This window comes from Schistocerca gregaria, chromosome 2 (assembly GCF_023897955.1).
Source record: "Schistocerca gregaria isolate iqSchGreg1 chromosome 2, iqSchGreg1.2, whole genome shotgun sequence".
NCBI classification, from domain to species: domain Eukaryota; kingdom Metazoa; phylum Arthropoda; class Insecta; order Orthoptera; family Acrididae; genus Schistocerca; species Schistocerca gregaria.
In genome coordinates this window covers 821697584-821720029 of record NC_064921.1, presented here as the reverse complement: position 1 = coordinate 821720029, position 22446 = coordinate 821697584, and the positions used below count along the sequence as shown (strand labels likewise).

At 41.1% G+C, this 22446-nt stretch overlaps 1 protein-coding gene across 1 annotated transcript in view; it reads left to right on the top strand.

The window, feature by feature from the left end:
* LOC126335158 (juvenile hormone acid O-methyltransferase-like) overlaps positions 1–22446 on the top strand; it is a 54823-nt gene that overhangs the window by 15597 nt on the left and 16780 nt on the right. The window contains exons 5-6 of the mRNA XM_049998132.1: positions 5318–5465; positions 17949–18129. Coding sequence (XP_049854089.1) covers positions 5318–5465; positions 17949–18129 — 329 coding nt within the window. The remainder of the gene's footprint in view (positions 1–5317; positions 5466–17948; positions 18130–22446) is intronic.

The window sequence follows — 22446 nt, the reverse complement described above, 5'->3', positions numbered from 1 at the left end:
CTCATGACATCATCAAAGCTTCAGTGGTTAGAGAAGAACTAGCTATTTGACAAAACTTTTTCTATTCTCGCTTTTGTACGATCTATCACCATGTAAAGGGCAAGTTTAAGACCCATCCTAAAGGGCGGCTGGTGTGTTTCATCCCGAAATAATGGAGCCCTCTGTTATCTCAGAAGCAAGATGCACGGAAGTAGGGGAGGTCTGAGCCCGGAAGCTCGGTTTATACGACTAACACAGTGGAAGGTGCTCACTAGCGAACGTTTTGCACTTTTTAGGAATGAAGTTAATTTTGTCCTATTAAATTTCATAATCTTTAAATGGACAATATCAAACAACTAAAGCAGTGTGGTGACTGTCTAGAAAAAATAATATTAATGAATTTCATAAAGATAAGTAACGAAAAATGGATTTGTAAAGAAAGTGTATCGAGACATCAGTAAATTAAAGTTACATGTGAATGTGGTAGAACGGTTGGTGAAACGATAACACAAAAAAATCAAGTACAATCGACAGTTCATAAAAATCGTATGGCTGCTCAAGAAGAAAGAATTAGGAAAATTTTAAGCAAAGGATAGATTTCTTATATTCACCATAATTCATTACGTTTCATTTTCTTATGTTCACTTTTTGTAAAGAAATATTAAATTTTATTTTCTTGCATTCACAATTTGTATGAAAAAAATAATAATTTGAAAATTGGTGAACGTGATACGAAAATTTTTTCAGGTTTAATAACTTTTCTAAGTATTTTAAAAGAAATTAAGTTGTTTAGACCTGAAAAGTAGTTGTTTTGTTAAGTTTTGTTTAAGTTCTAGTCAGCTAGCTCACGAGGAACGAATCAGCTAGTGAGCTAGAACTGAGACATAATCTACCAAAACGTCCTACTCTCATTGTCTATAGAAAATCTAACACCCATGCATATTGAACCAGATGTGGAATATTTTTAAGCTGCACTGAAGAGCCAAAGAAACTGGGAGAGGCATGAGCATTCAAATACAGAGAGATGTAAACAGGCAAAATACGGCGCAGCTGCTGGGAACACCTACGTAAGACAAAAGAGTGTCTGGTGCAGTTGGTAGATCGGTTACTGCTACTACAATGGCACGTTACAAAGATTTAAGTGAGTTTGACCGTGGCGTTATAGTAAACTCAGGAGCGATGGGACGCAGCATCTTCGCGGTAGCGATAAAGTGGGGATTTTCCCGGTTGGCCATTACACGTGTGTACCGCGAACATCAGGAATCCAGTAAAACATTAAATCTCCGACATGGCCGCGGCAAGAAAAAGATCGTGCCAGAATGGGATTAATGACGACTGAAGATAATCGTTCAGCATTACAGGCTTCCACAAATTTCTGCAGATTTCAATGATGGGCCATCAGCAAGTGTCAGTATACGAACCATTTAACGAAACTTCATCGATATGTGCTTTAAGAGCAGAAGGCTTTCTCGTGTACCGTTGATGACTGCACAACACAACGCATTACGCCATGCATTTGCCCGATAACACCGAAATTGCAGTCTTCATTACTGGTAACATATTGCATGGTCGGACGATTCTCGTTTCAAATTGTGTCAAGCGGATGGACGTGTATGGCTATGGACATTTTCTCATGAATCCATGAACCCTGCATTTTAGCTGGGGACTGTTCAAACCGGTGGACGCTCTGCAATGGTTTGGGGCGCCTGCAGCTGGAATGATACGGGACCCCTGATACGCCTAGATACGGCTCTGGCAGGTGACACGTACGTAAGCATCCTGTCTGATCACTTGCATCCATTCGTGTCTATTGTGCCTTCCGACGGACTTCGGCAACTCCAGCAGGACAGTTCCACACCCCACACGTCCAGAATTGCTACACAGTGCCTCCAGGAACACTCTTCTGAATTTAAACACTGACGCTGGCCACCAAACTCCGCGGACATGAACGTTTTTGATCATATCTTACATGCATTGGAACGTGCTTGGAAGTAATCTCCAACCCCTCGCACTCATACGGAATCATGGTGTCATTTCCCTCTATTATGGGAATCGATAATGGTGCTGACTAGTTGTTCCTGTTATCGTTATTGATATTGGCAAGATATCGGCCGCAGGGATTCCAAGACTTTCGATAATGTTTAACCTTCAAATTTGAAGTCGATAACATATGACAAAACAAATATTTTTCTTCGTGTTATATAATTAAAGATTAATAATTTCGAATTTCTGCTTTACTTCTAATGTGAAACCTTGATTCTTGCCAAATGTCTTGGTTCTAAGTCAATGGGAAGTACCCTATAGATTTTGGTGAGTGAGGTTTCGAGTATCAAAATATGTGATAATCGGCCAATTCTTTTGATAGTATTGACTTAGAAGCTTAAATTTTTACATTGCGAAGGGGCCATAGACCTTGAATATGATACGCCAACTTGTTACAAAGAAAGTTTTTCTTAAGGGATGGACACACAAACAGACGGATGAAAAATAACCAAAAATAATTTTTCGTGTTATAGTTTTACAAATTAAGCATTTTCCGAATTTTTTTGCTTTACAATTGTACTGTGAATCCTTGTTTCTAACAAATTTCATGATTCTAGGTCAACGGGAGTATCCTATAGGTCTTGATGAATGAGTTTTGCGAATATGGAAATATGTGACATACATAGCTGTATCTTTTGATTGCATCGACTTGGAACCTTAAAATTTTTACACCACTTAGAGACCACAGCCCTGTCTGGCTGCTGGGGCAACACTGGGATCCGCTGCGCATGATGGGAGACAGAACTCGGTGGTGGGGCAGGGGGAGGGATAGCAGTGTCGACTGGGGGACGCTAAAGTGCTACCTGTGGGAGCTTACAGGCACCATGGAGAGCGAGTAGGGCAGCTAGGTGCAGGCCGGAGGTTAGACGGAGGGTGGGGTGGGGGATTAACGGAAAAGGAGTCTAATAGAAAGGCTGTCGGTACATTGGTGAATAGAGGTCTGTGTAGTGCTGGAATGTGTGCATGCAAGGGGCTAGAGAGTAGGACAAAGACTAACGACAGTTGAGGACAGGAGGGTTACAGGAACGTAGAACATACTGCAGGGAGAGTTCCCACTTGAGCAGTCCAGAAAAGCTGTTGCTCGTGGGAAGGATCGAGGTGGTGCAGGCTGTGAAGCAATCATTGACATGAAGAAAGTTGTGCTGGCAGCATGCTCAGCAATGTGGTGGTCCAGCTGTTTCTTGGCCACAGTTTGTCAGTGGCCATTCATGCAGACAGACAGCTTGTTAGCAGTCACGCCCACATAAATGCAACACAGTAATTGCAGCTTAGCTTTTGGATCACTTGACTTGTTTCACAGGTGGTCCTGCCTTTGATGGACTGGAGTAGGTGATGGTGGAAGTGTGACGCTACAACGCAGTCGTTGCTATGAATTTTTTCGCTTACGTAACACATGGAACGGTTTGTTTACGATGTATTGTCTAGTGTAAATATGTATTGGAAATACTATGTTTAAATTATGTAATATTTAACACTGGCAAGTCAGGGCATATTTATTTAACGTTGAAATCAGAGAGATTGTTTTGTCGTGCCGCTGGGTGTGGGAGCGCGCTAGCGAGCAGTAGTAGCAGTGACGCCGTGCTCGGAGTAAGGTGTACAGTCGAATGCTGCTATTCCTAGCTATGTTACATCTAACGGCTAGTGTATGGATCTAAGTACGACGGGAAAGTAATGGTCGGCATATCTGGAAGCATGACCGGGTAAGTTATTATGGATTAATGGGCATAGTGCTGAAGAAACGAGGCCTTAAACGTGAAGCGCACTGTGGGCCCAAGTCGCAACAGTAAAAGCCCACTGACACATTGTGTCGCCTCCGTGGGCTTCCGTCGATCCACCGACCACGAGGGAAATAAGATCTACGTAATTTTCGTAGGATAAAACTGTAGAAGGCTTGCCAGTGACTGTGGTTTTCTCTGGAGGTGAAAATTAATAACAAGCATTGTATAATGAAGTGTTGCATTCCACCCAACAATAACACCAAGATTGAACCGAGTGTGTCACGCCACAATCAAGAGAAAATATGTTAATTATCAAATTATTAGCATAGACGGTGAATAGTAAATTTCAGACTGTTATGAACGATTGGTTATTATAGTTAACTGTTGCACTTAATAACCTTATTCCTACCTTAGTAACTTAATAATGGACTGAAGTATTAAATTGATTATTAGGATTTATTTCCATGCATATTCAGCTGAAGTGGCCAGCCGGTGTGACCCAGCGGTTCTAGGCGTTTCAGTCTGGAACCGCGCGACTGCTACGGTCGCAGGTTCGAGTCCAGCCTTGGGCACGGGTGTGTGTGATGTCCTTAGGTTAGTTAGGTTTAAGTAGTTCGTAAGTTCTATGGGACTGATGACCTCAGATGTTAAGACCCATAGTGCTCAGAGCCATTTGAACCATTTTTTCAGCTGAAGTTAGTTCAAGGATAATTCATGAAATTATAAAGCTTACTCCACCCGACAATCGCCCAATTAATGAATTATTATCATTCAAAACATAATTAATCAATTATTGGCAATATATTTCATTATCAGTAGATTAAACTGTGCAAAGTACGTAATTTTAAAGACAGAATGACAGTCCATTATTCAAAATCTAGATAGATAATTACCTGTGTTGTCAGCTTTGCACTTGGCTGACAAGTTATGAACAAAATAACAATCAAACTACTTATTGAAAGTTAGCCACTAATGTTTAAGTGTAGTTAGTCTGTTACGACATTATTTTATATGACTACTGAGCCTGACACAGCACTCATGTAAAGGTTCACGTTCCACTTGCAGCGCTACAAACAGGTAACCTTTATCTTTGGCACAATTATTCACGTACTTAACAGTACTGTCGCTCATAAGTTGAGCTGGCGACAGATTTTTTAATTGCTTTTACAACTTAATCATTTCTTTCGGCAAAATTTCCACTGTCAAATTTATTTCCAATTTATTACCATCATTTCTATTATTACGAAATTACTCATTCAATAACGATCTAGTTGTAACGTCTCCTGTTTCCCGCGGAATAATCATTATTTACTTCACATTCGGATGCCTTATCCCGACACGGGGCAAAATTCATAGTTCACGGTCATTGTTAACTTGTAATTTCGCAAATCCCGGGAAGTTGGGGGGTGTTATAGAAGGACGTATGGGACAGTTGTTGCATCTAGGACTGTTACGGGGATATGTGCCATGAGGCATGGGGTTGGGAGTAGTATGTGATGTATTCTTTCCTGAAGACAAATCGTTTGCAAGCGTTGTCGTGGAGCGTCGATGTTCACGGATTTTGCCGTTCCTCTCAGGACGTGGAGCAGTTCGTATCTCCGTACCAGCACAGTGAGGACCCAGAGAGAGACTTCCGCCAGCTGCTGCAGAGTGAGGGCTACCAGGTGCTGCGCTGTGACGTAGCGCCGGAGATGGTCTTCTTCCCGAGTGAGATGCAGCGTAGAGGTGAGCAGCTCCTTTACCTTTAGTGTCAGCCAGTGTCTCAGAAACAACGCTTTACATGTGCCTGAGTGCAGCTAACGCCAAACCTCCAGCTGTCCGACACTCAAACCTGTACCAATCGTTGTATATCGATAGTGTGTCAACCAAAGCTCCAATTTAGTTTGTACTATGTGCTGTCGTCTAGTAGAACGACGTAAACGTTAATTAAAAGCAACAGGAGAATTATGGAGCACACAAAAAGCATTCCGATCAGTAACTATCAGGTATAGTTTCCGTGGGGAAGTTGGTAGAGCAATAAATCTTTGTACTAAGCATACTGGGTGTAAAACCCAATGACTGCAATTTTTCTTTACTATATTACGAGTGAAAGTGTTATATGGTACTACGTCATGTTTATAGAACTGTGCACTTGGCAGTCTGTTTTCGCTTCGTTTCATTGAAAGCAGGTGGTAAACCTACAGAGTACATTTGCAATATCACAGAATATACAACCAGAACAAAAAGGAAGAAACAGTTGCATCACATGTGCAGAAGTAATAATAATAATAATAATAATAATGGTCACAATAATAAAAGTAATGGCCGTAATAATAAAGAGCGTGATCCATAAAGGAATTAAGGCTTCACGGTACTGGCTGCTTAAGGAGAAGTGTATGAAGAAAATTACTATTGTTCACCAAGCACATTTGATAAAACTTACATTTGTGCATCCACCCTGAAGATTGCCGAATGAAAGATTGTGCCTGAAACAGAACTTTGTCGAAGTTTTTAAGCCATTATCTACCGGTGACGCTGAGAACTATGCGAAGGTGGAGAACCAAACTGACTGTATGTGACGTGCTGCAGCTTAAGATTTTTCCGTTGTTGCTGACTAATCTCTTCCGAAGGATCTAGAGCACCATCACACATTTTATGCGTCATATACTTGTACACTCTGAAGCAACGAACATCGGACGGTTGATAAATGAAGGTTGTGTTTGCTGGAATTACGTGAATTGCGATTTTGTTTCCTGGTAGGTTATTTTGTGCATGCTTGTCACGAAGAACACTAATGTCTTCGTGGGGTCCATACGAATCCAGTATTAGCAGAAGTTTCTCCCATATAAATTTCACGCTTAAACACTTAAAAGAATTTTTAATCAAAGGTGAGCGAACCCGGGACCTATGGTACGACGACCTCACACTCTACCAACTAACACACCCCGAGATCTACAAAACAATCGCTCACAGATATGCTTTTCCAGTGTTCTGTAGTGTTACTTTTAATTACCGTTTACGCATCTTCTACCAGATGACAGCACGCAGCTCGAACTAAATTGGTGTTTTGGTTGATGCTCTATCGACATACAATATGTGGTACCGATCTGAGTGTGTGACATCTTGGAGGTTTGGGTGAAAGCAGCAATAGTGGGTCCAAACTGTAAATCAAATGCTTTTACAGACCCCCTGCCTCTCTAGTCGCTAATCGCTTATCTAGTGTGCATTCGTTGCTCAGTATGTGTGCAGGTTAAACATTACAATGTTATTAATGATGAACCCCTCGATGTGATGTTATAACTACCCGGACTTGGTAGACTGGTCTCAGGGAATATGAAGATACTTGTCTTCCAGCTGTTGTGGAGAAATTTTCTCTCGCAGCAACATTGACCTCTGCTGGTGCGAAGATGATGTGCCCTCAGGCTTCTGTGGAGAAAATTATTCTCGCATCAGTTCCGGACAATGTCTAGTCAGCCCGGCAGTGTTTTTGGTGGCCCAGTTCCAGGACAAGCTGGTTGCAGGTTTGACCCAACTTCTCGTAGAACGAGCCATAGGAGCAGATGTGCAGAGTGTTTCATAGTGTCGTTGTTGGTTGGTTTTCTTGTCATAGGAGAGACTTCAATTAAAACTAGATAATGAGTGCCAATTATCCTCCCTCCATTGGGGGTGAACAACATAACTTACTGAGAGGAATGGTGTGTGTGTGTGGAAGGGGGTGGAGGGGGGGGGGGGGAGGGCTGTACTACTTTACACACAGTTTGAACATTTCATTACAAATTTATTTGAGAATACAAAAACATTAACCTGAAGACAATCTTCATTACTAAATTTTTGCTCTGTTTAAATATCACAACGCAATCATTCAACTGGTAAACAACACTCATAAGATTTAATGTCTGCAGAATTAAAGTCTGCTGCAAGTCAAGACACAGTTACCAAAACACAAGCTCATTTAAACATTGTTGTCGGCATCGTGTTGTCGTTTTGTCTTCTCGGGGATTCCGAGCTACGCGTACTGTAGCTTATAGCAGACTGACTGCCTTACCTGTTTCATTTTTGGATATGCTGGTTCTTGTACTTCTCTTCTCGCAGGTCATCTTGTTGCATCCCTTGCTTGTTTTTCTTGCTGTTGTTGCGTGGGGTGCTCGTAACTAATGAAGCAGAAGGTCCGACCACCTCGTAGTCGTTCGCCGGTGCACCTGGTTGCCCAGGCTACTGACGAGACAGTTTTCCGAGTTACGCGCTGACGCGCAAAATTTCCTTGCAAGTTGCCCGAACAGATCTCTTAGCATCGGAATTCACGCAATCCTGTGAAGCTGTCCGTCAATATTTATTAGCTCAGACATTTAGGACAATATTTATCAATTCTGTAAGACATCTTGTTCAGTACAATTACTAAAATCTTTAAATAAATTCTTGTAACACATCCAGTCATTACAAAATTGTCAGACATGCTCCCAGATCTACACTATGGCCTCCAATAAAACAAATGTGAGCAAATTCTGACTGCCGTCTTATATGGTGTACTGCAACGAGGCAGATTGAACCTTCAATAGCATTCAGTTCCCTTACTCTAATACGGTAAGTAATCCATCAACAACAAAAGGAAAGCAGGTTAACATTTAGAAGGGCACTCTCAAAACGAACATGTATTAATACCACGGAAAGCAGTAACTACTGCAACCTACATCCTTCTGAATCTGCTTAGGGTATTCATCTCTTGGTCTCCCTGTTATTTTTATCCTCCTAGGACTTTTGGATGGAGGAGGTGGACAGACAGGTGGAGAAAATAGAGACAGAGAATAAGGAAGAGGAAAAGGACAGAGAGAGATGAGGAAGGCAGAGATGAAATAGTAGAGGAATGGTACAAATACATATCAGGGAAATGCTGGGTACTCATCATTTAAACATACGTAAAGTTGCTGTTATTAGTCAATTAATCGTTTGCTGACACACAAGACAACAACACTTCGTCATGCAATTAATTACAGGGTCACAACTCTGGGGTCGGTGATGGTGGCAGTAGTCTCGAAAAGAGAACAGTCGACACGAAGTCGAATGGTGCCGACTTCCACCGGTCAGAATTTTTTTTTTTTTTTGGGGGGGGGGGGTGAGAACAGCATCCAACTAATCATGGCCTTTCTACAGCTAGTATATTGTAGGTGTGTAACGTGTAGGTTTCTGATTAATAATAATATCAGTACATATGCGGCCCCAGGTGCCACCTGTGAAGGAAATGATTCCTGGAGATTGACTATGACCGTGAAGCTGTAATCAGAAATGGTTTAAAGAAAAACTACATGAAATAAATTAATATTGTGTAAACCCCACGAACCCGTTTTACTTCCGGAAACTTCAAAAGCACACCTCTATATGAGAAGTTTCCCGACCCTGTTAAAATACTGATGATAAAATCCTTTGATGTTGGAAAACAGTAAAACAATCTGAAGATAATTTGATAAATAATGACACAATGTACTGTAGCTTTGCTTACCAGTAATAGTTAAACCCTGATCAATATGCATCTAAACATGAATGAATGGAAATATTACATTAAAATCGCGTACTATGACAGTTGTCGGATTCAAAGTTTCTTCTAATACGCTAACTTGAACCAATGGCGAATAAGCTACATCTTAGTAATTGGTCGGTGTAAATAACTTCAATGGAAGATGCCTCACCTTACACTTCTGGCCACATTTCGCCAATGCAACACATAAATTCTCCTGTCTAAATTACTGTATATACACATCGAAGCACACCCTTCCAAAAGACACGTACAATGCATGCATATTTGTTTACAAATGTGGCAGTATACACGTGATGTGTTACGACAGCAAAAGGAACCTGTGACCACTGAAGGCAGTGTCACAAGTTCCTCCAAAAATCATACAAATGTAATACTTACTAATGTAAATCCACCCGATGATGGAGGTTTAAACCTTCTAAACGCGTCGTGGAAATAAATAAAACGGTGACTGGTAACAGTGACATTTTTGTTTCATTTAATGTCTGTAACAGTCAAGGTAAAGCGTAACCTAAAAATGTTCACATTTAAAGTGCATGCAACGACTATTACAAATACACTGAAAAGCGAAACCAAATAGATGATGGGAGTTACTGCTGTTAGTGATCGAGTCAACGATCATTAAAGGTGAACAATCTTTACAATACACTACTTTTAATTACAAACATTAGTCTGCTACAGAGCATAAAGCAATTAAATTGCTTACAATTGTGTTTCTCGAAGTGGGGAACATTTTTTGAGTTTTATCTATTCCGGTTCGTCGTGCTGTGGCGACGGCGGTGTAAGCAATGTGAAGTTGCTGATATGACTATTGTAAGTTCATCCAGTCATGTCCCTGGCATTAAAATATCCTCGTTCTTTTCATGCTGTTTTGGCTGGCAGTGGTAATAAGTGACGTAGCATCCATTTGTCGTAGGCCGGAGCAAAGTAACTGCTGCTGTAGCACCTGAAGGTGGTATTAGTTCACCTGCAACTTTCACAGGGGATATTTTGGCACAGTCCACATCGTGTTTAAATTAACCTTTCACTTGCTATACTTTCCCAGTCTACCGTTAACAGTCATGGTTGACAATAACACTTTTCTCACGAAAACAGTCACTAATATAGCAAAACAGTTCACAGTTTCCACATTGGCAGTTAGTGTTTTAGCACATGTCATATATCGTAGTCAAGAAAAGGCGCAATATTAGATTCACAATTTATGTAATGCTGCTCAATTCTAAACCGACGACTATACTGTCTGTTCACGAGGGCATTGTCACTGCCACACTCATCGTTCTCCAAAACCAACAGCGTTTGCATAATACAACGTCCGTTTAGAACATCCACCATAAAGTCAGATTTTAAACATGTGTAACACAAGAATGTCCGATAGAGGCACACACACTCCATGTGGTACACTATATAGCCAAATGAAAATATCCTACGTCATCAGAAACATATCTATGGAGTACAAGGTAGTAAAAGAAAGAAATAAGTTATATATCGTTGTTAGTCATGGCATCACACACCCCACAATGCCAGTATTGGCTGTTCTACAGAAAAGTATGACGACCACTAAAACAGAATTAACTACCGCCCAACAATGTAAGTATTGGCTCTTAAAGAGAAATGTTTGCGACCACTCATCTAGAATTAAGTAAAGGAAGAATCTTGAGGAAATGTAATTCATTCACGAAGCGAGTACCTTACAAAACACTCTTAAGCTTACTCGCGAGTTCTGCTCATCAGTCTAAGATCCTTACCAAGTTGGGTCAACAGACCAGGTAGAGCCAGTAAGGAGCAGCGCGTTAAGTAGACGAGAGAGCATTGCAGAAATGCTAAACAAACGCCAGTGCCAGACATTGCAGGATAGCCGTTGTTTATTTATTCCATGGTGCTAACATTCCAAAATTAATCGCATCTGCCCTTTGAATATTCCCTGAAAATTTGTATTTTAGACTTCATTGTTATTACTCTTTGAACATGGTTATGGTCTCGTTAAAATAAGTGTACCTTTCCAATTATATGCCCGTGTTTGGTTCAGTTGATAGTGCATGCATGTAATATCAACAGGTCAGTTATGGCAAAAACCTCGCCACTCTTGTTGTTATTGTAGTGATCTTCAATCTGATGGCAGGTTTGATGCAGTTCCCCACACTAGTCAATGTTGTGCAAGTCTTTTCATCTCTGCGTGATTACTCCAATCTATGAACCTGCTACCTCTATTTTAAATAAAGCGTCTACTATTCCAACCGTCTCTACCTGTCCTATCATCATGAATCTCGATGCTACCACTTCCCATTTCCACATCTGTTTCGTCGTCAATATATTGCTCGCGATCGAAATTTCTAATCCCTTGTAGACTTCAGTTAAGATACACAGACTGATTATTACTCCTTCCAGAAGCATTCTCATCACTTTTATCTAATTCCAATAACTGTAATAAACTCCGACAACCTAAGTCATCTTTCACTCAAGCAGCTAGAATAATTTGGTGTAAATGTGACAAAAGTTTCATTACACAGATACGAATCGACGTAGCGAGACTATAAGGACTGTATAAGAATTGATTTTTCAATAACATATGTTCAAATACCCCCCCATGAACCATGGACCTTGCCGTTGGTGGGGAGGCTTGCGTGCCTCAGCGATACAGATGGCCGTACCGTAGGTGCAACCACAACGGAGGGGTATCTGTTGAGAGGCCAGACAAACGTGTGGTGCCTGAAGAGGGGCAGCAGCCTTTTCAGTAGTTGCAGGGGCAACAGTCTGGATGATTGACTGATCTGGCCTTGCAACATTAACCAAAACGGCCTTGCTGTGCTGGTACTGAGAACGGCTGAAAGCAAGGGGAAACGACAGCCGTAATCTTTCCCGAGGACATGCAGCTTTACTGTATGATTAAATGATGATGGCATCCTCTTGGGTAAAATATTCCGGAGGTAAAATAGTCCCCCATTCGGATCTCCGGGCGGGGACTACTCAGGAGGATGTCGTTATCAGGAGAAAGAAAACTGGCGTTCTACGGATCGGAGCGTGGAATGTCAGATCCCTTAATCGGGCTGGTAGGTTAGAAAATTTAAAAAGGGAAATGAATAGGTTAAAGTTAGATATAGTGGGAATTAGTGAAGTTCGGTGGCAGGAGGAACAAGACTTCTGGTCAGGTGACTACAGGGTTATAAACACAAAATCAAATAGAGGTAATGCAGGAGTATGTTTAAGAATGAATAGGAAAATAGGAATGCGGGTAAGCTACTACAAACAACACAGTGAACGCATTATTGTGGCCAAGATAGATACGAAGCCCACACCTACTACAGTAGTACAAGTTTATATGCCAACTAGCTCTGCAGATAACGAAGAAATTGAAGAAATGTACGATGAAATAAAAGAAATTATTCAGATAGTGAAGGGAGACGAAAATTTGATAGTAATGGGTGACTGGAATTCGAGTGTAGGAAAAGGGAGAGAAGGAAACATAGTAGGTGAATATGGATTGGGGCTAAGAAATGAAAGAGGAAGCCGCCTTGTAGAATTTTGTACAGAGCACAACTTAATCATAGGTAACACTTGGTTTAAGAATCATGAAAGAAGGTTGTATACGTGGAAGAACCCTGGAGATACTAAAAGGTATCAGATAGATTATATAATGGTAAGACAGAGATTTAGGAACCAGGTTTTAAGTTGTAAGACATTTCCAGGGGCAGATGTGGACTCTGACCACAATCTATTGGTTATGACATGTAGATTAAAACTGAAGAAACTGCAAAAATGTGGGAAATTAAGGAGATGGAACCTGGATAAACTGAAAGAACCAGAGGTTGTACAGAGTTTCAGGGAGAGCATAAGGGAACAATTGACAGGAATAGGGGAAAGAAATACAGTAGAAGAAGAAAGGGTAGCTCTGAGGGATGAAGTAGTGAAGGCAGCAGAGGATAAAGTAGGTAAAAAGACGAGGGCTGCTAGAAATCGTTGGGTAACAGAAGAAGTATTGAATTTAATTGATGAAAGGAGAAAATATAAAAATGCAGTAAATGAAGCAGGCAAAAAGGAATACAAACGTCTCAAAAATGAGATCGACAGGAAGTGCAAAATGGCTAAACAGGGATGGCTAGAGGACAAATGTAAGGATGTAGAAGCTTATCTCATTAGGGGTAAGATAGATACTGCCTACAAGAAAATTAAAGAGACCTTTGGAGAAAAGAGAACCACGTGTATGAATATCAAGAGCTCAGATGGCAACCCAGTTCTAAGCAAAGAAGGGAAGGCAGAAAGGTGGGAGGAGTATATAGAAGGTTTATACAAGGGTGATGTACTTGAGGACAATATTATGGAAATGGAAGAGGATGTAGATGAAGACGAAATGGGAGATACGATACTGCGTGAAGAGTTTGACAGAGCACTGAAAGACCTGAGTCGAAACAAGGCCCCCGGAGTAGACAACATTCCATTAGAACTACTGACGGCCTTGGGAGAGCCAGTCATGACAAAACTCTACCAGCTGGTGAGCAAGATGTATGAGACAGGCGAAATACCCTCAGACTTCAAGAAGAATATAATAATTCCAATCCCAAAGAAAGCAGGTGCTGACAGATGTGAAAATTACCCAACTATCAGTTTAATAAGTCACAGCTGCAAAATACTAACGCGAATTCTTTACAGACGAATGGAAAAACTGGTGGATGCGGACCTCGGGGAGGATCAGTTTGGATTCCGTAGAAATGTTGGAACACGTGAGGCAATACTGACCTTACGACTTATCTTAGAAAAAAGATTAAGAAAAGGCAAACCTACGTTTCTAGCATTTGTAGACTTAGAGAAAGCTTTTGACAATGTTGACTGGAATACTCTTTTTAAAATTCTAAAGGTAGCAGGGGTAAAATACAGGGAGCGAAAGTGTATTTACAATTTGTACAGAAACCAGATGGCAGTCATAAGAGTCGAGGGGCAGGAAAGGGAAGCAGTGGTTGGGAAAGGAGTGAGACAGGGTTGTAGCCTCTCCCCGATGTTATTCAATCTGTATATTGAGCAAGCAGTAAAGGAAACAAAAGAAAAATTTGGAGTAGGTATTAAAATTCATGGAGACGAAGTAAAAACTTTGAGGTTCGCCGATGACATTGTAATTCTGTCAGAGTCGGCAAAGGACTTGGAAGAGCAGTTGAACGGAATGGACAGTGTCTTGAAAGGAGGATATAAGATGAACATCAACAAAAGCAAAACGAGGATAATGGAATGTAGTCAAATTAAATCGGGTGATGCTGAGGGAATTAGATTAGGAAATGAGACACTTAAAGTAGTAAAGGAGTTTTGCTATTTAGGAAGTAAAATAACTGATGATGGTCGAAGTAGAGAGGATATAAAATGTAGACTGGCAATGGCAAGGAAAGCGTTTCTCAAGAAGAGAAATTTGTTAACATCGAATATAGATCTAAGTGTCAGGAAGTCATTTCTGAAAATATTTGTTTGGAGTGTAGCCATGTATGGAAGTGCAACATGGACGATAACTAGTTTGGACAAGAAGAGAATAGAAGCTTTTGAAATGTGGTGCTACAGAAGAATACTGAAGATAAGGTGGATAGATCACGTAACTAATGAGGAGGTATTGAATAGGATTGGGGGGAAGAGAAGTTTGTGGCACAACTTGACTAGAAGAAGGGATCGGTTGGTAGGACATGTTTTGAGGCATCAAGGGATCACAAATTTAGCACTGGAGGGCAGTGTGGAGGGTAAAAATCGTAGAGGGAGACCGAGAGATGAGTACACTAAGCAGATTCAGAAGGATGTAGGTTGTAGTAGATACTGGGAGATGAAGCAGCTTGCACAGGATAGAGTAGCATGGAGAGCTGCATCAAACCAGTCTCAGGACTGAAGACAACAACAACAACAACAACATGTTCAAATAATCAAGCAGGACTGTATAAACCACAATTGCAAAAATTTTACATCATTACAAGTCCGTGTTTAGGTCAGTGTTGTGCTGCCTCAGACCAATAAGCAGGCAGGCATATAGGCCTAAACACCTCAAAGGATTCACAATTTCTAGTCAATATATGTATCTGCACAGAAAATTCACTTTCCAAGTAACTGTACACAAATTCAGTCTTTTCGCCAGCAGGGAGACTAGGCAGAAGTACAAAATCAAATTGCTGCAACAAACATGAGGATGAATGACAACTGCTGTATTCCAGACATGTAAGGAATTACTATAAGCAAATTCAGACCCACCCTCATAAATTTCATTCCCTTCATCAAGATCTCTATGACTACACTTGGTTCTTCAAATCCGTAATGGCACAAAAGATCTGGTACGTCTTCATGATCTGAATCCATATCAATGTGCAGTACGTGATGCCTACTGTAACAGCGACATGCAGTACCTTCACTTAACCTTTCTTCAGTCATAGACAATCTTGTCCTAATTCCCTCTTCCTCCTGGTAATTTCCATCTTCGTTACCTTAAACCTCAACAGTGATATCATCTGTTCATACTCACAAATAGAGTAAAACCATAACAGTAATAACCTAATTCATGAACTTTCTTATCCATTTTAGTAATCTCTTCCTTACCCTCTGACATTTTTTTAAACTAAGCCTTGACTTTTCAGAATTATCTTCTAACACCGGTTTTAATGTAGCATGACTTGCAATTTGTTCTTAAATGTGAGTAACTACTGCTTGATTTGGTTCCACTTTCGTTTTATCCTTTTAAAACTCTTCGCTAAAACTTTGAAAATTATTTTGCAACTGCTTATTTCTTCATTAACATCCGCCAGAGATTAACCAATTCTGTGTAACAATGGAAAGTGTAGTCTCAACATTACAAATTCTTACATCAAATTTTGTGTGGAAATCCCACTTCTACTGAAAGCTAAATACATTGAATTTCATGGTAACCTCACCATTAACAGATTCATATTTCTGTAACTGTCCCTGCACGGTAGCAACACTATTGTCTATATTCTCAGCTAAGTTTCTTGCTCAGTTCTAGATTACTGGTTTTTATATACGTATATATGAGAATTGTGTAAAGCCTAAAGCAATAGTACATAAAAAGTAGAAGTTATTAGTGAGCCACACACTACACTCATGATGAAAGGAAATGATTATCAAAACGATTGTAACAGTAATCATCTATCTGCATCGTGTAGTATTTACTTTGTTTCAGTGATTCCAGATTACCAATGAGTACTGTGAAGCACCCAAACTGGAAATTCTGTTATTGTACATCATCACTATCAAAATTAATATTCCAGAATGAGATTTTCACTCTGCAGTGGAGTGTGCGCTGATATGAAACTTCCTGGCAGATTAAAAGTGTGTGCGCGACCGAGACTAGAACTCGGTACCTTTGCCTTTCGCGAGCAAGTGCTCTACCAACTGAGATACCCAAGCACGACTCACGCCCCCTCCTCACAGCTTTCCTTCTGCTAGTACCTCGCCTCCCACCTCCGAAACTTTACAGAAACTCTCCTGCGAACCCTGCAGCACTAGCACTCGTGAAAGAAAGGATATTGCGGAGACATGGCTTAGCCACAGCCTGGGGGATGTTTCCAGACTGAGATGTTCACTCTGCAGGGTATTGTGCGCTGATATGAAACTTCCTGGCAGATAAAAACAGGAAACCATGAAGAACGTACCCGAAATGTTCGAATACCAGAGTTGGAAGAAAATATGATTAACACATCAGGAAGGCGACCGTACCATTCGGTTTCCCCGCCAGTAAGGGGTAAGTCAGACGAGCGTGTGGAACTTTCTCTATATCAGTTGTTACTACCCTCATCACTTCAGACGTGTGCAAGGCGTTCTAGAGACATACTTTCCACATCGGGAGCAATTTCGTCGCTGGTTTCTTCACCAGGCAACCACGACTCTGGGATTTGTGTCGCCTGCCCTATTCACAGCTGAGACCACCTTTACGAGGAGTGGTATGTTCAACTTTCGTATGAGTGATCTGTGCCATAATATGCAGAACCCCCATGGTATGGTGACAGCAAATTATCAGCATCAGAGCATCCGGAATGTGTGGGCCAGTCTTCCTTCAGCGTTGCCTAACGGGCCGGAACTATCGGCGTTTCTTGCGGCTGCCTTTGTGACTTTGCCTCCCTTACTGGAAGAAGTGCCTTTGATGATTCCAAGGGTTACGTCGTGGCTACTTGATGGTATGCAGACAAGGAAGGAGGATATTCATGCTGCCTTTGACACTTCGGATGCAGCCTGGCTCACGTGAACATTGATCAATGCATAGACTTTGTACACGGTGGAAAAAAATCGTCCAGTGTTGTCTAAACTGGGCAGTTTTATAGCATAGATAATTGTAAACATAAACAATGAAAAATTAATTTTCACGTAGAACTACTATCTGAACGTCTTGACGTTTACTACGAAACACAATGAATAAAAGAAGACAATAAAGGGAAAAATTAATTGTGTAGGCTCTCTATAGCTATACCTTCAATTTTTTTTAAATTCTTTGGTTTTTCTACTAAGATAACATGTCTGACACAGTCTATAAATGGTCTATGGATGAATAAACCACTAATTAAGAGTGCCTCGATAGATACAGTCTGAAGCATTGAACATACTGTAGAACATCCTTCATTTGCGAACTTTGTCTTGGTAAAATGCTGCTTTCGATATCTTAAACCATTATTCAAATATAACATTTGTATGCTTTGTGGTTTTATCATCGTCGTCTAATATTTGCCTTTTTATTTTTTTAGATTTTCTGAAGTCAGTATGTCCATTCCTGAACCGAGTTCCGGAAGACCAGAAGGATAACTTCTTAGATGATTGGCTACAGCGTGTGGAGAAACTGAGTGGATTATCAAAGGACGTTGGAAGCAGTGAAGAGCCGAAATACTACATCCACTTTAATATAATGGTGGCTATGGCTAGAAAAATGTAATTGGGAGTTTTGCTCCACCGCTTGAACAAGAAACAATACTTAATAACGGAAATGACAAACAACACAGAGCAAAAACAGAATTTCCCGGCTGGTCTGTTGTTAACAGAGAATTAAACTATAGACATTTATATGTAATTATCTTCCCGTAAACTATCTGTTTGAAAAAGCCTCTCAGGTGTAAATGGCACTATAAGAGTATCCTCCCAACTGTGCTAGTGTTCTGTTTTTAAATACCAGGATGTCATCAGGACGCTCCTTTGCTCCCTTTATTCGTTGGCTTCTCTCTCACAATAACATCAGGGGCATAAATGATTCGTTTCGCACCTCTGTCGAAATGAAGAACTACTATAGGTTTGCTACTTTAGTATAAACACCAACGGAAGTCTAAGCAGAAAGATTACCAATGGAACGGAGTGAAATACCCGAACAGTGAGACTACTAAAGGTTTGCACCTTTAGTCGTTCTTCATGTCTACAAGGGTGGCGAAAGAGGAAATATATTATTAAGAAGAGTTGTAATTTATGCCTTCACTGGTATTCACTGAGAGATGCAGCTCAGATTATTACTAAAGGGGTTACTATTGCATAATTTATTCTCATGGCAAATTTTGTGAACCTTGCAATACCAACAATTCCACAAGCAGAAAGATTACCCCGCAAATAGTGTGAACTAATAGGGCGTACGAAAAAGTAATGTCTCCGATTTTCTATGTGAAAACTCTTTACAACTTTTTAAATAATCCAACCTTATGAAGATAATGCATCTTCATTTCTCATGCCTACACATTTATTTCTGAACGTAGGCAGCGCGGCGAATAGCACATTTCTTCCAACGAGGTACATATTTGTTAATATCGTCACTACAGAATGTTTTACTTAGTTGACGGAGCCACGCTCTCACCTCTGGTGGCACCGCTTCATCGCTATCAAATTGAAGTCCTCAAAGGTGTTCTTTAAGGTTTTGAAACAGCTGAAAATTGGATGGAGCCAAGTCGACATTGCATCGAGGATGGTCGATAACGGCGAACCAAAGACGTGGTATTCTTGCAGATGTCGCAGCGCTCGTGTGTGGTCTGGCATTGTCGTGCTGAAGGACAGGGTGTTCCATATGCGGACAAACTCTTGGAATTCGCGCTTTCAGGTTTCTGAGTGTCTCGCAGTACGCTGACACTGTTACGTTACACATCGCTATGCTGCATACTATAGTTAGGATCCATCTAGCGGCAGAGGGTTGCAACTTGCGTTAGCGATGCGGAAAAGTCTACCGGTTAATATCGGTGTAACGTAACAGCCGATACTGAAAACAAAATAAAAGAAATTTCGGAGGCATTACTTTTCAACGCGCCCTTGTAGTCGAACAGTGCTATATTTGAAGTTAAGAGCCGATCAGAAATGCAATCTTCAGCGAAGCTCTTTGTTGCGCAACATTTGATATCTATGCATATCTAAATGTTTTCAGAGTGTGCAGTAGTGGCATGAATTTATTTAGGTTTGTGAAGAAAGTGCCACTAGAAATCTTAAAGTGTTTACATTTCTAAGCAGAATAAGCTGGAGAAGTGTCACAAAGGAAAATGACGTCAAACCTGTGCATTTACATTATCGCAAATAATGTAAGGTACGAGGGCGAAAGAAATACTTTACTGAAACTTACTGGCAGATTAATTATGTGTTCCGCACCGAGAGTCGAACTTGGGGCCTTTGCCTTTCGCGGGTAAGTGCTCTACCAATTGAGCTACCCAAGTACGACTGATGACCCGTCCACAAAGCTTCAGTTCTGCCAGTACCTCGTATCCTACCTTCCAAACATCACAGAAGCCCTTGTGTGAACCTTTCAGAACTAGCACTCCTGGTGGTGGCGGTGGTGGTTAGTGTTGAACGTCCCGTCGACAACGAGGTCATTAGAGACGAGTGCAAGCTCGGTTTAGGGAAGTATAGGGAAGGAAATCGGCGGCGCCCTTTCAAAGGAACCATCCCACCATTTGCCTGAAACGATTTAGGGAAATCACGGAAAACCTAAATCAGCATGGCCGGAGACGGGATTAAACCGTCGTCCTCGCAAATGCGAGTCCAGTGTGCTAACCACTACGCAACCTCGCTCGGTAGCACTGCTGGAAGAAAGGATACTGCGGAGACATGTCTTAGCAACAGCCTAGGGAATGTTTCCAGAATGATATTTTCAATCTGCTAAAACAGGTTTTTATAAAATGAATTAATGTGATTAAATGGTCTTTATCAAACACCGAACGTGGAGAGTCACTACATCTACATCTACATGGATACTCTGTAAATTACATTTAAGTGTCTGGCAAAGGGTTCATCGAACCACTGTCATAATTCTCTATTATTCCAATCTCGTACAGCGCGTGGAAAGAGCGAACATCTATATCTCTCTATACGAGCTCTGATTTGCGTTATGTTATCATGGTGTTCGTTTCTCGATATCTAGGTCGACGTCAAAAAAATATTTTCGCTTTCGGAAGAGAAAGCTGGTGATTGGAATTTCGTGAGAAGATTGCTACGCAACGAAGACGCCTTTGTTTTAAGATATCCATTCTAAATCCTGTCTCATTTCAGTGACGCTCTCTCCCCTATTTCGCGTTAGTATAAAAAATGCTGCTCTGCTTTGAACTTTTTTATGTACACCGTCAGTCCTATCTGGTAAGGATCTCACACCTCACAGCAGTAGTCTAGTAGGATGGACAAGCAGATCTGTTACATTTTCTAAGTGTCCTGCCAATAAAACGCAGTCTTTGGTTAGCCTTCCCCATAACGTTTTCTATGTGTTCTTTCCTATTTATGTTGTTTGTAATTGTAATTCCCAGGTACTTAGTTGAATTTAATCCATTTAGATTTGACTGATTTATCGTGTAACGGAAGTTAAACGAATTGCTTTTAGCACTCATATGGATGACCTACGTACCCGTGGTCTAGGGGTAGCTTCTTTGATTCATAATCAAAACGTCTACTGTCCCGGGTTCGATCCCCGCCCCTGCCTAAATTTTGATAAATAATCAGCATTGGTGGCCGAAGACTTCCGGCATAAGAAGTGATCCTCATTCTCCCAACGGCCTAGTTAAAGAGGGCGGAGGAGGTTTAGGGCACTCTATTGTCCTAGGGGTGGGAAATTGCCCCTAAAAGGCGTAAGAATCAGCAATGATCAACGACATGAGGATGCAGAAGGCAATGGAAACCACTGCGTTAAAGACACGTAACGTGTATCCACATGACATGTGGCCTGCAGTTGAAGAAGTGTCATGATGATCTCTCCATTGGCAAAAGATTCCGGAATAGTCCCCCATTCGGATCTCCGGGAGTGGACTGCCAAGGGGGAGGTTACCATGAGAAAAGGATTGAGTAATCATCAAAAGGATAATGTTCTACGAGTCGGTGCGTCGAATGTCAGAAGCTTGAACGTGATAGGGAAATGGTATAACCGGTGTAGGATTCGTTATGAATAGGAAGGTAGGGCAGAGGGTGAGTTACTGTGAACAGTGCAGTGACCAGGTTGTTCTAATCAGAATCGACAGCAGACAAACAACGACAACGATAGTTCAGGTATATATGCCGACGTCGCAAGCTGAAGATGAACAGGTGGAGAAAGTGTATGAGGATATTGAAAGGGTAATGCAGCATGTAAAGGGGGACGAAAATCTGATAGTCATGGGCGACTGGAATGCAGTTGTAGGGGAAGGAGTAGAAGAAAAGGTTACAGGATAATATGGGCTTGGGACAAGGAATGAAAGAGGAGAAAGACTAATTGAGTTCTGTAACAAGTTTCAGCTAGTAAGAGAGAATACCCTGTTCAAGAATCACAAGAGGAGGAGGTATACTTGGAAGAGGCCGGGAGATACGGGAAGATTTCAATTAGATTTCATCATGGTCAGACAGAGATTCCTAAATCAGATACTCGATTGTAAGGCGTACCCAGGAGCAGATATAGACTCAGATCACAATATAGTAGTGATGAAGAGTAGGCTGAAGTTCAAGACATTAGTCAGGAAGAATCAATGAGCTAATAAGTGGGATACGGAAGTTCTAAAGAATGACGAGATACGTTTGAAGTTCTCTAACGCTATAGATATAGCAATAAGGAATAGCGCAGTAGGCAGCACAGTTGAAGAGGAAAGGACATCTCTAAAAAGGGCCATCACAGAAGTTGGGAAGGAAAACATAGGGACAAAGAAGGTAGCTGCGAAGAAACCATGGATAACAGAAGAAATACTTCAGTTGATTGATGAAAGGAGAAAGTACAAACATGTTCCGGGAAAATCTGGAATACAGAAGTACAAGTCGCTGAGGAATGAAATAAACAGG